This window comes from Miniopterus schreibersii (genome assembly GCF_964146895.1).
Source record: "Miniopterus schreibersii genome assembly, chromosome: 1".
NCBI classification, from domain to species: domain Eukaryota; kingdom Metazoa; phylum Chordata; class Mammalia; order Chiroptera; family Miniopteridae; genus Miniopterus; species Miniopterus schreibersii.
Genome location: NC_138101.1, coordinates 133,926,189 through 133,939,768, shown reverse-complemented (window position 1 = coordinate 133,939,768; position 13,580 = coordinate 133,926,189). Strand labels below are relative to the sequence as shown.

The 13,580-nt window shown below is 37.4% G+C and overlaps 1 protein-coding gene across 3 annotated transcripts in view; it reads left to right on the top strand.

Annotated features, from left to right (window-relative positions):
• RNF212B (ring finger protein 212B) overlaps positions 1-13,580 on the top strand; it is a 28,939-nt gene that overhangs the window by 10,903 nt on the left and 4,456 nt on the right. For 2 of the 3 annotated variants that reach the window (XM_081141991.1, XM_081141992.1), the window contains exons 5-11: positions 8,663-8,778; positions 10,216-10,276; positions 11,013-11,041; positions 12,250-12,296; positions 12,514-12,556; positions 12,717-12,777; positions 13,155-13,203. In XM_081141991.1, coding sequence (XP_080998117.1) covers positions 8,663-8,778; positions 10,216-10,276; positions 11,013-11,041; positions 12,250-12,296; positions 12,514-12,556; positions 12,717-12,777; positions 13,155-13,203 — 406 coding nt within the window. The remainder of the gene's footprint in view (positions 1-8,662; positions 8,779-10,215; positions 10,277-11,012; positions 11,042-12,249; positions 12,297-12,513; positions 12,557-12,716; positions 12,778-13,154; positions 13,204-13,580) is intronic. The other variant, XM_081141993.1, reaches the window with a different exon arrangement.

The window sequence follows — 13,580 nt, the reverse complement described above, 5'->3', positions numbered from 1 at the left end:
CCAAATAATGCTCCATTATATAGATGGATATGTTTCATGTATCCATTCATTAGTTGAGGGACTAAATTAGAGTTGTTTCCACTTTTTGGCTATTATGAATAATACTGCTAAGAACATTTGTGTATGAGTTTTTGTGTGGACATATATTTTCATTTCTCTTGGATATATACATAGGAGATGACTTACTGGGTCAAGTGGTAACTCTGTGTTCAACTCGTTGAGTTCATTGAGGAACTGCCAGACCATTTTCCCAAGTGCCTGCAGTGTATGAGGGTTTTGATTTCTCAATATCTTTGCCAACGCTTGTTTTTAACTGTATTTTTATTATAATCATCCTAGTGGGTGTGAAGTGGTATCTCACTGCAGTTATGATTTGTGTTTCTCTGGTGACTAATGATGTTGAGCATCTTTTTGTGTGCTTATTGGCCACTTGTATATCTTTAAAGTAATGTATATTCAGATCCTTTGCCCATTTTTAAATCGGATTATCTTTTTATTATTAGTTGTAAAATTTCTTTAGTCTAGGTACAAGTGTCTTACCAAATATATGATTTGCGAACATTTTCTCCCATTCTGTTGGGCCTATCCACTTTAAAATTAAGAGCAAGTAACAATTTTCCATTACATAAATATAAATAGGAAGAACAGACAAATAAGACATCAAATAGAACAGAAAATAGGAGAAATTAAGATAAAAATGAGAAAAAGGTATACATTCACAAAGAAAGACAAATTCAGAGAAAAAGACACAAATGGATATATAGAGACTTTTGTAAATTTAGTATTGGGGTTGACAAACTTTCTAAAAGGGCTAGTAAATATTTAGGCTTTGCAGGCCATATAACCTCTACTTCAGCTACACAACTCTGCTGTTGTAGCACAGAAGCAGCCATGGGCTATATGTAAACAAATGGGTATGGCTGTGTTCTAGTCAAACTTTATTTACAAAAACAGGCGGGGGGGGGGTCATTTGTAATACTTTCAACAATAAAGATAAATTTTAAAAAATAATAAAGTGATTAGAAGAGTAAAAACAACAAAAAACAGGCAGCTAGCCATGATCAGTAGTTTGCTGACTTTGAAGTCACGTTTTGCTAACGTATACATAAATAACTACCATATATACAATTTGAATAAAATCAGGTCAAGGGCCGATCTCATCAATAGATCTGACCAATTCTTCATCTCTCACTTGAATTTTAAAAAATTGAACAACTGAGATAGTCAATGGTGCTTTTGAAGAAAGGTTTATTTAGTCTAAGTTTCTCTGAAAAGGAAAAGCTAATCTGTCAGTATGTACAACTTCTGAAACAGTATAGTTGAGTCTTCATCACCACTGAGCAGGAGGTTGAGGAACCTTAAGCCAATGTGAGAAGTAATATTGTTTTGATAACAAACTGTGCAACCCAAAACTTAACCCCCAACCTCATGGGCTGCTGTGGCTCTCTCATTCAGAGTGGGTACCTTTGACGTCTTATTAACAGTTCTCCAATTGCTTTTGAAAAGGATGCACTTTTAGGGTTCTTTTTTGCTCAAACCTATTCTCTCTGAGCAACACAATAATCTATTTCAATTACAAATCTGAACATGTAACTGCCGTTTCAAAACCCTTTGGTGGCTTTCCATCACAAGTTTCACACTCTTGAGAGTGACACCTAGTTCCCGTAATGATCTGGTTTCTCCTAACCTCTGCAATCTCATTCACAACCACCTCACATCTTATATGCCAACATAAGTTCTTAAGTAGGTTATTTATTACCTAATCTATAAAGTAGACTTAATTATTTGCAGTTCTTTTATATACCATATAGTTTCATAACTCTGCCTAGAATGCTTGACTTCCACACTCCAAAGGCTGAATAGTTACCTCTTAATCTTATTTCTGTACTTTATACATACACTGTTCTGTATATCACTTGTGCTTTGTTTATTGGTTCACATGTCTGAATGTCTTTTCTACTAGAGTGATGAGCTACTAAAGGACAAGGACCCATACTGTTCATCTTAGCATTTCCAGTTCCACCACCCTACTTTACCAATTATCAGCTCGTGGCCAGTCTTCCTCTATATCTATTGCCACCTCATACAGTTTATTTTGAAGCCAAAACCAGATATCATATCATTTCAATCTGTAAATATTTCAGAGTGTGTCTCTAAAAGATGGGGACTCTTTTCTTAAATATAACCATGTCATGCTAAAATAATAACTTTTTACTATTATCAACTAATCAGTCAGCATTCACATTTCCCCAGTTGTCTCATAATTATTTTATTTTATTTTTACTCTCATAATTATTTTAAAACTTTGTTGGAATTGGGTTTCAGTAAGATCTATATAGTTCAGTTGGTATGTCTTTTTTTTAAAAATTTATCTTTATTGTTGAAAATATTACAGATATCCCCCCCTCTTTCCCCCCATTTATCTCCCCCACCCCAGGCCTTCACCATGCTATTGTCTGTCCATGGGTTATGCATATATGCATTTAAGTTCTTTTATTAATCTCTCCCCACCCTCTTCCCCACCCCCACCTTCCCTTTGAGATTCATGTCTGTTCCATGCTTCTATGTCTCTGGATCTATTTTGTTCTTCAGTCTGTTTTGTTTATTAGATTCCACATGAGTGAGATCATGTAAAACTGAATCAGGAAGACTCAGAAAACCTGAATAGGCTAATAACAAGTGATAAGATCGAAGCAGTAGTAAAAAACACCCAGCAAACAAAAGCCCTGGTCTGGACAGCTTCACGAGGGAGCTTTCTAATTCCTTAAGTTGTAAGGTCGGGTAGTTTACTAAAAACTTTTCTTCCTTTTTGAGGTAGGCCTGTAGTGCTCTGAACTTCCCGCTCAGGACTGCCTTTGCTGTGTCCCATAGATTTTGGGTTGTTGTATGTTCGTTTTCATTTGTTTCCGGGAACTTTTTGATTTCTTTCTTGATCTTATTGGTAACTCATTCATTGTTTAACGACGTGCTATTTAGCTTCCATGTGTTTGAATGTTTTTGTGTGTTTTTACTGTAGTTGATTTCTAATTTTATGCCATTGTGATCTGAGGTGCTTGATATGATTTCAGTCCTCTTCTTGTTTTTTAAATATATCTTTATTGATTTCAGAGAGAGGAAAGGAGAGGGAGAAAGAGAGATAGAAACATCAATGATGAGAGAGTCATTGATCGAGCCCACAACCCGGGCATCTGCCCCGACTGGGAATCGAACCCCGATCGCCTGGATCCTAGGTCAACGCTCAGCTGCTGAGCCACGCCCGACAGGGCTGATTTCAGTCTTCTTGACCCTGTAGAGACTTGTTTTGTGTCCTAACATGTGGTCTGTCTTTGAGCATGACTCATGTGTACTTGAGAAGAATGTATATTCTGCAGCTTTGGGGTGAAATGTTCTGTAAATATCAATTAAATACATCTGATCTAGTGTGCCATTTAGTCACTGTTTTTGTGTTGACTTTTTGTCTGGAATATCTATCCAGTGAAGTCAGTGGGGTGTTCAAGTCCATGACTATGACTGTATTGCTGTTGATCTCTCCCTTAAAGTCCTTAAGGTTATTATTGCTAGGTCCTTATTTATTGCCATTTTAAGTCTTTAGGCCTCTGTTTCTCTATTTCTTCTTATTATTACAGCAGTCCCTTTAACATTTCTTGCATTGCTTCTATTTCTACTTCTAATTACAGCAGTCCCTTTAACATTTCCTGCAGTGCTGGTTTGGTGGTGATAAACTCCTTTAGCCTTTTTTTGTTGGGGAAACTCTTTATTTCACCATCTATTTTGAATGATAGCTTTGCTGGATAGAGTAGTCTTGGTTTCAGATTCTTATTGTGCATTACCTTGACTACTTCATGCCATTCCCTTCTGGTTTGTAGAGTTTCTGATGAGAAGTCAGCTAACAACCTTATGGGAATTCCTTTGTAAGTAACAGATTGCTTTTCTCTTGCTGCCTTTAATATTCTCTCTTTGTCTTGAATTTTTGGCATTTTAATTATGATGCCTCTTTGGATTCTTGCTTGGGACTCTCTGTGCTTCCTGAACTTGTGTGACTTTTTCCTTCACCAGGTTAGGGGAGTTTTCTGTCATTATTTCTTAAGATTCTCTAACCTTTGCTTACTTTCAACCTCTTCTGGCACTCCTATGATGAGAATATTGTTCTATTTCATGTTGTTCCACAGCTCCCTTAGACTGTCCTCCTGTGTGTTTTTTTAAATATATCTTTATTGATTTCAGGGAGAGGAAAGGAGAGGGAGAGAGAGAGACAGAAACATCAATGATGAGAGAGTCATTGATCGAGCCCGCAACCCGGGCATGTGCCCTGACCAGGAATTGAACCCCGATCACCTGGATCCCAGGTCGATGCTCAACCGCTGAGCCACGCCCGGCCGGGCTGTCCTCCTGTTTTTTAATTGTTTTTTCTTTTTGGATCTCTGATTGAGTGATTTTTTTCTACCCTATCTTCTAATTCACTGATCTGATCCTTAGCTTCCTCTAATCTGCTGTTTATTCCAATGTATTCCTTATTTCTGACTGGTCATTTTTCATAGTTTCCATATCTTTTTTCATGCTGTTGAACATCCTTAAAATCAGTATTCTGAACTCTATATCTGATAGATTGCTTATATCCATTTTATTTACCTCTTTTTCCAGAGACTTCCTTGTTCTTTCATTTGGGGCTCGTTTTTTGGTCTCTCCATTTTGGCTGCCTATTTGGGTTTGTTTCTATGTATTAGGTAGGCCTTCTAAGACTCAGTATTTTTGGAACGTCTCTGGTGCAGGCCATTGTCAGACGCTGTTTGTGACTGGCCTTTAGAACCCAGTTTGGAGCTATCAACAACCGACGGCTTGAGGCACCCTCTGTTGGAGCTGGGTGCATTTGGACAGCACCAAGATGCACACCAAAATTTGCTTTTCCAAGGCCTGGTCCAGAAGCAGATCAGGCAAAGCCTCAAAGTACTCTCCAGTTGATATGTTTCTTAAGTTTCTTTTAAACTGTAAGTTTCCTCTCATATCTTTTTTTATAATTGTTGAAGAAAATGGTCTTTTGTCCTGTAGAGTTGTTCAAAGTGTAGATTTTGTTCATAGAATCATTTAATATGCTTGTCTGTGCTCTGTGTTTCCAGTAAGTTAATAGTTAGATTTAGGCTTAATCAGAATCATTTGGTTGAGGGGATTGGAGGCAAGAATACTTTATAGCAGCATTGTGTTCCACCAAGAGGTATGTAATGGTCTTCTGTCTCTTGTTTTGTTTGATGGTAGCCATTGATAAACTTTACATAGATCTGTAATGCATTAGGAGTAGCAAAATTCTGATATTTTATCATTCCTTTCTCATTTTTTTAAAGCTGGAATATGTCTATAAAGAGAAATTTCCTTTTCTTAACTGTATGATTACCTTGAGATATAATTTTAAAATACAGATATTATGGAACAAAGGAGTCAGTTTCACAAAAGATATATAAGGCAAACTAATAGGTTTTGGGTGTCAATGTGAGATAGCAATACCTTTAAAGTAACTTAGCAACTCCTTAATAAACATTCAAGACATTAAGATTGCATGGGAATATAAATCTTCAACTAAAAAAATTCTGACATTTACAAATAAGAGTTAAGAAAGCCATTCTTTAGCATAAAAAATAGTCAGTCAAGCTAATATTCATTTCCAAAATATATACTGCCATTACAAACAAACAAAATCCCCTTTTAAAAATAAGGTGGTAAAATGCACATTGGACCAAAATATCTTATGTCTTTATAATAAACTCCTGAGCCATCCCTTTGCTTTTGTTATGGTGCTTCTCTTGGTATCTTTCAGTGATTTCTCCCTTATTTTCTCCAACCTCTTGTCATTAACTGGACCTAATTCAGACCTGAGTTTTAAAATACTTTCTTCAGTAAATGAAAAATAATGTTCCATGTTGTCAGTTCTAAAATGAGTCAGAATCCAGAACATGAAGACCAGGATACCCTTACTTAGTTCTATAGTATGGAGATATAGGAGAGGAATCTGGGTCTAGAAGTAGGTAGTTTCATACTTTATTCCAATAAAATAAACAATATTTAACACTTGGAGATATCCAGACGTGTTTAATGTTATCAACAGAACTACTTTTATTATTATCTGTTCTGTGTTACTGTATTAACAAAATAATCCCAAGTTAAAAACACACGTGCACACACAAGTGAGCAAAATTTGTCCTTCAGGGGGGAAAAAAGCCAACCTTTTTATGAGGCTGAAGGATTTGAATGAGACAGAATAATAAGTTTGCTAACAATTGAACTTTTTTTTTTTTTAATATATCTTTATTGATTTCAGAGAGAGGAAGGGAGAGGGAGAGATAGAAACGTCAGTTATGAGACAGAATCATTGATTGATTGCCTCCTGCATGCCTCCTACTGGGAATCGAGCCTGCAAGCTGGACATGTGTCCTGACTGGGAATCGAACTGCTATCTCCTGGATCATAGGTCGATGCTCAACCGCTGAGCCAAGCTGGCCAGGCAACAACTGAAAATTTTTAAATACTGAGATTCATTACTGAGTTAGGTTTTAGAATCTTCTTTCTTTTTTTCTTTTTGATCCTTAACTGAGGATATGCCTTTATTTTTTATTTTTTAAAATATGTTTTTATTGATTTTAGAGAGAGAGGAAGGGAGAGGGAGAGAGAGATAGAAACATTGATGAGAGAGACACATCAACATCCATTGTCTGCCTCCTGTACGCCCCTTGCTGGGGATGGAACACGAAACCCAGGCATGTGTACTGATTGGGAATCCAATCGGTGATCTCTTGGTGCATAGGTGGATGCTCAACCACTGAGCCACACCAGCTGGGCAGGATATGCTTTTATTGACTTTAAAGAGAGAAGAAGGGAGAGAGAGAGAGTAACATTGATTGGTTGCCTCCTGTAGGTACCCCAGCTGGGGACTGAACCTGCAACATAGGTGTGTGCCCTGACCAGGAACTGAACCCACAAACTTTTTGGTGTACAGGACGATGCTCCAATCAACTTAGTCACCAGGCTGGGGCTGGTGGATGTATTTGAAATAGGCTAAACATTTGTACTCTAGCATTGGGCAAAACCACTTGTTCTTCTCTTCTGACACTTCTTACTGGTGGTTGTTTTTTGGATAGGTGTTTTTTTTCTTGGAATGGTCAGGTCTGAGATTTGGGTTTGAGTTTTAAGGGGGATAAGTAGGCAAAGTAGGCCTGCTTAGGCCTGGGCAAAAGGCTCTCCAGTACTGCATTCTGGAGTTCTGCAATAGGGTCTGTTCTCTGTGCATGTATGACCCTTGGTGGTCTCAGAGGGGGAAATGGTCTAGGGCAGGATTTGGATTTTCTTGGCCCTAGCCTGATACTTAATGTCACCACAAACTGATCTCAAGTAGGTTAAGGCCATGGCCGGTGTGGCTTAGTGATTAGACTGTTGCCCACACACCTGAGGGTCGCGGGTTCAATTCCCGGTCAAGGGCATGTACTTTGGTTTCACATTGATGTTTCTCTTTCTCCCTTCCTCTCTTCCACTCTATCTAAAAATCAGTGGAGGCATACCCTTGGGTGAGGATTAACCAAAACAACAAAAAAAAAGTAGGTCAGGAGATTGGAATACTATCTCAGCTATATATTACATTTATCTGTAATATCTGTTGTTCCCCAACACCCCACTACCACTATCACCATTTTAGGTAACTCCCAGAATTCTGAGTGAATTTTTTTCTGCTCCTGCACTGTTTAAATTTTCTAAAATGAACATGTTTCACTTTTTTTGAAGTCAACTTAAAAAAAAAAAAAGTAGACCATAATTAATTCTTATCTATGTAGAACTAGTTTAGTTTGCTTTGAATGGAAAGGAAAGAGGCTAGAGACTGTATAACTCTTAAGTACAATTCTGTAGTAAGATGGCAAAAAGAACTTTTAACTTAGGTAAGAACAAAGGTTTATGACAAGATACCAAGATCTAGGGAAGGACCTTAGACAAAAGGTTTATAGTCTTGAGTAGGGAGGAAGCAGATTAGACATAAATACTGCTGTGTATTCAAAAGTAGAGCTTGACAAAGCTAAAACTCTTTTTAAATATTAACTTTTGACTTGATTCAGTAATCCCATGATATGCACATCAGTATATCATATGGTGGCAAAAGAGAAAATTATTTGTTGGTGCCGAGAAATACAATTCAGGAATAAGTAATCCCCTTTGGTACCTTGTCACCCTTTACTGTAGCAGCATAAGCAGCCTATAAGTGACTATGTGAGTTTCTTAGGGAAACTAAATTGGTTACCAGTGCTCTGGAACGTGGAAGCTGAGTCCAAACGAGTAAGATAAATCCAAACTAATCTGATAAGTTAGATCAGAACAATTCTAAGCTTGAAAACGTTTTTTGGGTATCACTCTTCTTGCTCAAGATAAAATATTATATTTTAAAAGGGCCCTTCTACTATGTTAGAATATTCTTTTTAAGATCTTAGGAAGCCATTTTTCGGGAAATGGAAAGCTTTTTTTTTTTTTTTTTTAAGTGCTGAGCCCTTTAGTTCTGGGGAGTCACAAGTTAGGCCAGATGCTCAGAAGAAAATGATAAATAATAAAGTGTGAATTATGAATTCCCTTTGTTGCCAGAAGTAAAGGGAAAGGAGTTATGGGGGTGTTTGTCAAAAGTTCTCATTTTCTTTCGTAGGTGTGGCGTTTCCAGAAGAAACAAACCGATCTCCTCATTGCCTTTTATAAGCATAGAATTACAAAGTTAGAAGCAGCCATGCAGGAGGCACAGCAAACAGTGACCAGACAGAACAAGTAAGTCGCAGATGAAATCACCAGAGAGCTTTTTTTCTTTCAGAGAAGCTTATAACCCTCAATTCCATATGGTTGCAAAGACTGAAAATTGTTCCATGTGTGTTTGTTTATCTTGGGCAAATCAGGTACAGAATTTTTGGTCCCCTCAATCTCATTTTATTTTCTTCTTTCTTCCCTCAAGGGCCCTCCTCATTTTATAGCTTTCCTGTCCGACTTACTACCCCCCCCCCCCAATCAAAAACTGCTTTTTCAGAGAAATCAGGCATAGCTTTTTCACAGTGATAAAGATAAGGGACAGTATTTAAAATGTTACTTCTATGTAGCCACTATGGAAAGCAGTATGGAGTTTCCTCAAAAGATTAAAAATGGACCTACCATTTGACCCAGTGATCCCACTTCTAGGAATATATCCTAAGGAACCCGAAACGCCAGTCAAAAAGAACTTATGCACCCCTATGTTCATAGCAGCGCAATTTATAATAGCTAAGATCTGGAAACAGCCCAAGTGCCCATCAGCAGATGAGTGGATAAAAAGCTGTGGGACATTTACACCATGGAATACTACGCAGCTGTAAAGAGGAAGGACCTTTTAGCCTTTGGCACAGCATGGAGGGAACTAGAAAGTATTATGCTAAGTGAAATAAACCAATCGGAGAAAGACAGGTACCACATTATCTCACTTATATGTGGAATATAATAAACAAAATAAACTGATGAACAAAATGGATCCAGAGACATAGAAGCATGGAACAAACTGAGGAATCTCAGAGGGAAGGCGGGGTGGGGAGAGGTTAATTTTTCTTAATGTAAAGATTTAAAAAAGTACAGAATATTCAGCACAGCGATGTTTACTGTACAAAGCTTACTGTTACAAACATTGTTATAGCATGAAACTATTGAGTCTGATTAAATATATTATGATATAATCATATCATGGAGTATCATGCAGGCATTAAAATTATGCTGTGATTTATCTTTGTTGCACAGAAATCTAGCTGTAATATTAAGTGGGGAAAAATTACAAAATGGTAATTATTGTATAATTCCACTTTAGTAAAAGTAAAAATAGCTATAGGAAAAAAAGAAAATAAAGCTTAGGGCAAACTAAAAAAAAATAATAAAATGTTACCTCTAAGAAAGTATATTTTGGAAATCTTAAGCTAAAAGATGGAATCCTTGATGGAAATTTTCGTATATCAGCAGGCCAGGGGTATATGTGGAGAAGAAATGGAATTCTATGTAAACTCTGAAGTCAATACCAAGTGATTGTTTATTTTGTCCATCTGATTCTTACCATTGTCTCCGTGAATCACTAGATCTCAGAGTGAAATACCATGTATAGTGGCAGGCATCTCTCCATAAACATTAATTAGATGATAATAAAAATCAGGTTTTTTTATCCCACTGACCTGCTGATTGTTTTCATCTTTTGCCTAGAGAGCTGTCAGTCTTAAGGAAGGAGAATGGAGAACTAAAGAAATTTTTAGCTATCCTGAAGGTGAATGAAATTGATTTTCCTTATGATTTTCTCTCCTTTTTCCATCTATCTAGCAGATTTAATAGAATAGTGTTCCCTAACCTTTTTCACATATAACTAATAATATGTGTATAAGCACACTGTAGTAGATGGATGAGGCCACAGAAGACCTTGGAGGGCTGAAAAGATCAATATTTAACACACTGGTAGCCATCCTTGAACATCACTGAGTCACAGCATACCATTTGGAAAGCTCTCTTATAGAAGAGGCATCTGTTATAACTTAAAATTTCTCTTCAAGAATCCCAAGACACCTCAAGACCCTTCCTGTGCCTCAAATTGTGTTTTCGAGACATTTGTCTCTTCCTAAGAATGTACTTTGTACATATATAATGTTCTTGATCATACTCCTGTAACTGTTCTAGCACATTGTAATCCTTTCATTTTTCTTTCTCTCCCCTATTTCCTCATGTATCTCAGTCTACAGGATTCCCAGTTTTTTATTATTTTATCTTTATTGTTGAAAATATTAAAGATGTCCCCTTTTCCCAATATGTTTTTATGAGGAGGAACTAAAATTTTATTCCCCCAAAGCTAAAATGTTCCTAAGGAAACGCTGTTGCTATCTTTTCTCCTATTGGAAGTCTTAGCAACCACAACTAGCAGACACTGAAGCTTAGGTATCTAACAAGTGAGATCCACTGATTAGGACCCTTGAGCTGCAGCTTCCTTCACTCCCATTTTTTTTCACTTACAGGAATCTCCAAGTTGGTACCAAGGAAGCAGGTCAGTTTTATCAGGCCCCATTCTAGACCTCTTTGAAAATTTCTGTTTTTTCTTGACCCTTGGTTGTAATTCCTGTGTGCACTCTGAGGTGACGGAAATGGTTGATGAACTTATCTTTCACTTCTCCAAGAGTTCTACTCACTGAAAAGTGCTGAAGTAAAATCTTGAAAGTAAAGCTAACCCTTGACCGTCACCTTATGAAATCTTACTCATCCTTCAGAATTCAACTCCCATGCCATTTCTTCTGTCAGGATTTCATTAGGCAGAGTAGATGTTCTATTATTCATTTATGCAATAAATATTCATTAAGAGACCACTTTTGAGTGCTGGGTGTACATCACCAGTCATTCTAATTAATAATGTCTGTACCCTACCAATTGTTCTTTTTTTTTTTTTTTAATATATTTTTATTGATTTCAGAGAGAGAGAAAGGGAGAGGGGGAGAGAGAGAGAAACATCAATGATGAGAGAGTCATTGATTGGCTGCCTCATGCATGCCCCACACTGGGCATTGAGCCCTCAACCCAGGCATGTGCCCTGACCCGGAATCAAACTGCGATCTCCTGGATCCTAGGTCAGTGCCCAACCGCGGAGCCACGCCCAGCTGGGCACCAGTTAAATATGTTTAATGTTAGCTCTGTATTGGTGGATTAAAAAAACAACAAAAAACATAGCTCCTGTACTCACAGAAGTTACAGTCTAGTGTTCTTTCATACTTCTATACTTCTGATACGCCCATTATAACACTTAAACATTTGTTTATTTATTTGTTTATTTAGTCTCTCCCACTAGCCTCTGAGCCTCTCAGAGATAGGAATCATATTTTAGTATCTAGGATGTATAAGCACTAAATAAATGCTTGTTGGATAGATGGATGAGGGGATGGAGAGAATGAGGGAATGGTGGATATATGAATGAAAGGACAGATGGATAAAGTTGAGAGTATTTGCCAAGGCACTGAGGAAAGAAAGAATGAAAGGAGAACTTCAAAACTTCTCCTATTATGGGCAATAAAAGGGAGTTGGACAGCCAAGGGGTCTCATGGAAACTTCGCCTCCATATTTTGGGGTGATACCTGTTAATACATAATAATAAGTAATTTATTCTCAGAGTGGAAGCTATTTCTAGAAACAATGATTCGACTTATCCTCTACCGTGAAACTTAACTTCTACTTAGAAATAATAGAGCTGCCTTTTTTTCCTTGCAGGCCAACCACACCTCGACCAGTGGGCATTACTTCTCCAACACAGTCAGGTAGAGAACATTTTTTTGCTCAAGTATCTGTGTAAGGTGAATAAATATTCTGTTCCCATATGGAAGATGCTTTCCTCTTGGAGACTATAATATGGTTTCCCTAACCTGTGTATGATATGAGAAGATCATACAGTCAAATACCCACTTGCAAAAGATTGTCTAGGCAAGAGCACACTATTGATGGCAACTTTTCACTCTGTACTTTCTTCTTTTTCAGTTACTCCAAGACCCAGTTCTCAGCATAGCAGCCAAGTGGTCAGGTGAGTAGGAAGCCTACGTAACAACATTAAACTGTTGGCAAAAGTGGGAAGATGAAAGAAATACCTACATGTGGCTGAGTTAAGGACTAAGGAGACTTTGGGTCTATGTGAAAGTTTAACACCAGGTTTGCTTGTTTCCTTTTTGTCTCACCTTATACAGTCGGTCCTCCTCAGTGGAGTCTATCCCTTATAGAGTGGCTGGCTTTAATAGCGTGGGACAAGTAAGTAAGAGTTACCTTCTCTTTCCGGATTGAGATTTCTAATGCTAAATGAAAGCAAAGATTTAAGGCAAGAATATTAAACTTACGTTGATGTTGGCATAAATTATCTGATGCCATCCTGGACTTCCTTTTCTTTTGGCAAAGCAGACCTGATGTTAGAAGCTGATGCACTCAGATAATGAATAGGGGTGAAATAGTGGAAATGTTCAAGGACTAAGTTAACAGTCTGTCACGTTCATTTTGGAAGTAGTAAAGTATACCCACTCTGGGAGAACAAAATGTGTTTCAGTGTGTAGATATAGAGAAATAGCAAGGAGTAATGGAAGCCAGAAAACCAAGGTGTATTTATTAATTGATGTTCATTATTTGTCCATCAGGGAGCCAGAAACCTTCAGGGAAGAAGCACTCCCAGAGACTCTTATATTGGTGAGAGGAGAGGAAAAAACCGTGTCAGAAAACAAAATACTCTGTGTATACCCCAGCAGATTTCTGGTTTTCTATGCATAATATAATGGGATTTTACTTTGTTCCAGTGATTCCAGATATCTAGACATATATTATGACTTTTCAAATAATGATATTTCTGTTCTCAAACTGATAAGGGGGCGATAAAAATTTGAGTGATAGGAAGTCATTGGAAACCTCATCTAGTCAGATGGGTGAGTTAAATAATTAACTTGGATTTTTTTTTTTTTTAATTGCCACAAGATGGCAGTAGAAGTTAGGTTTAAAAGGGAGGTTAACTAGATGCTGATTATGTTAGCCTGCAGGATATCTGGCTTCTTCACTGTGTATTAAATATT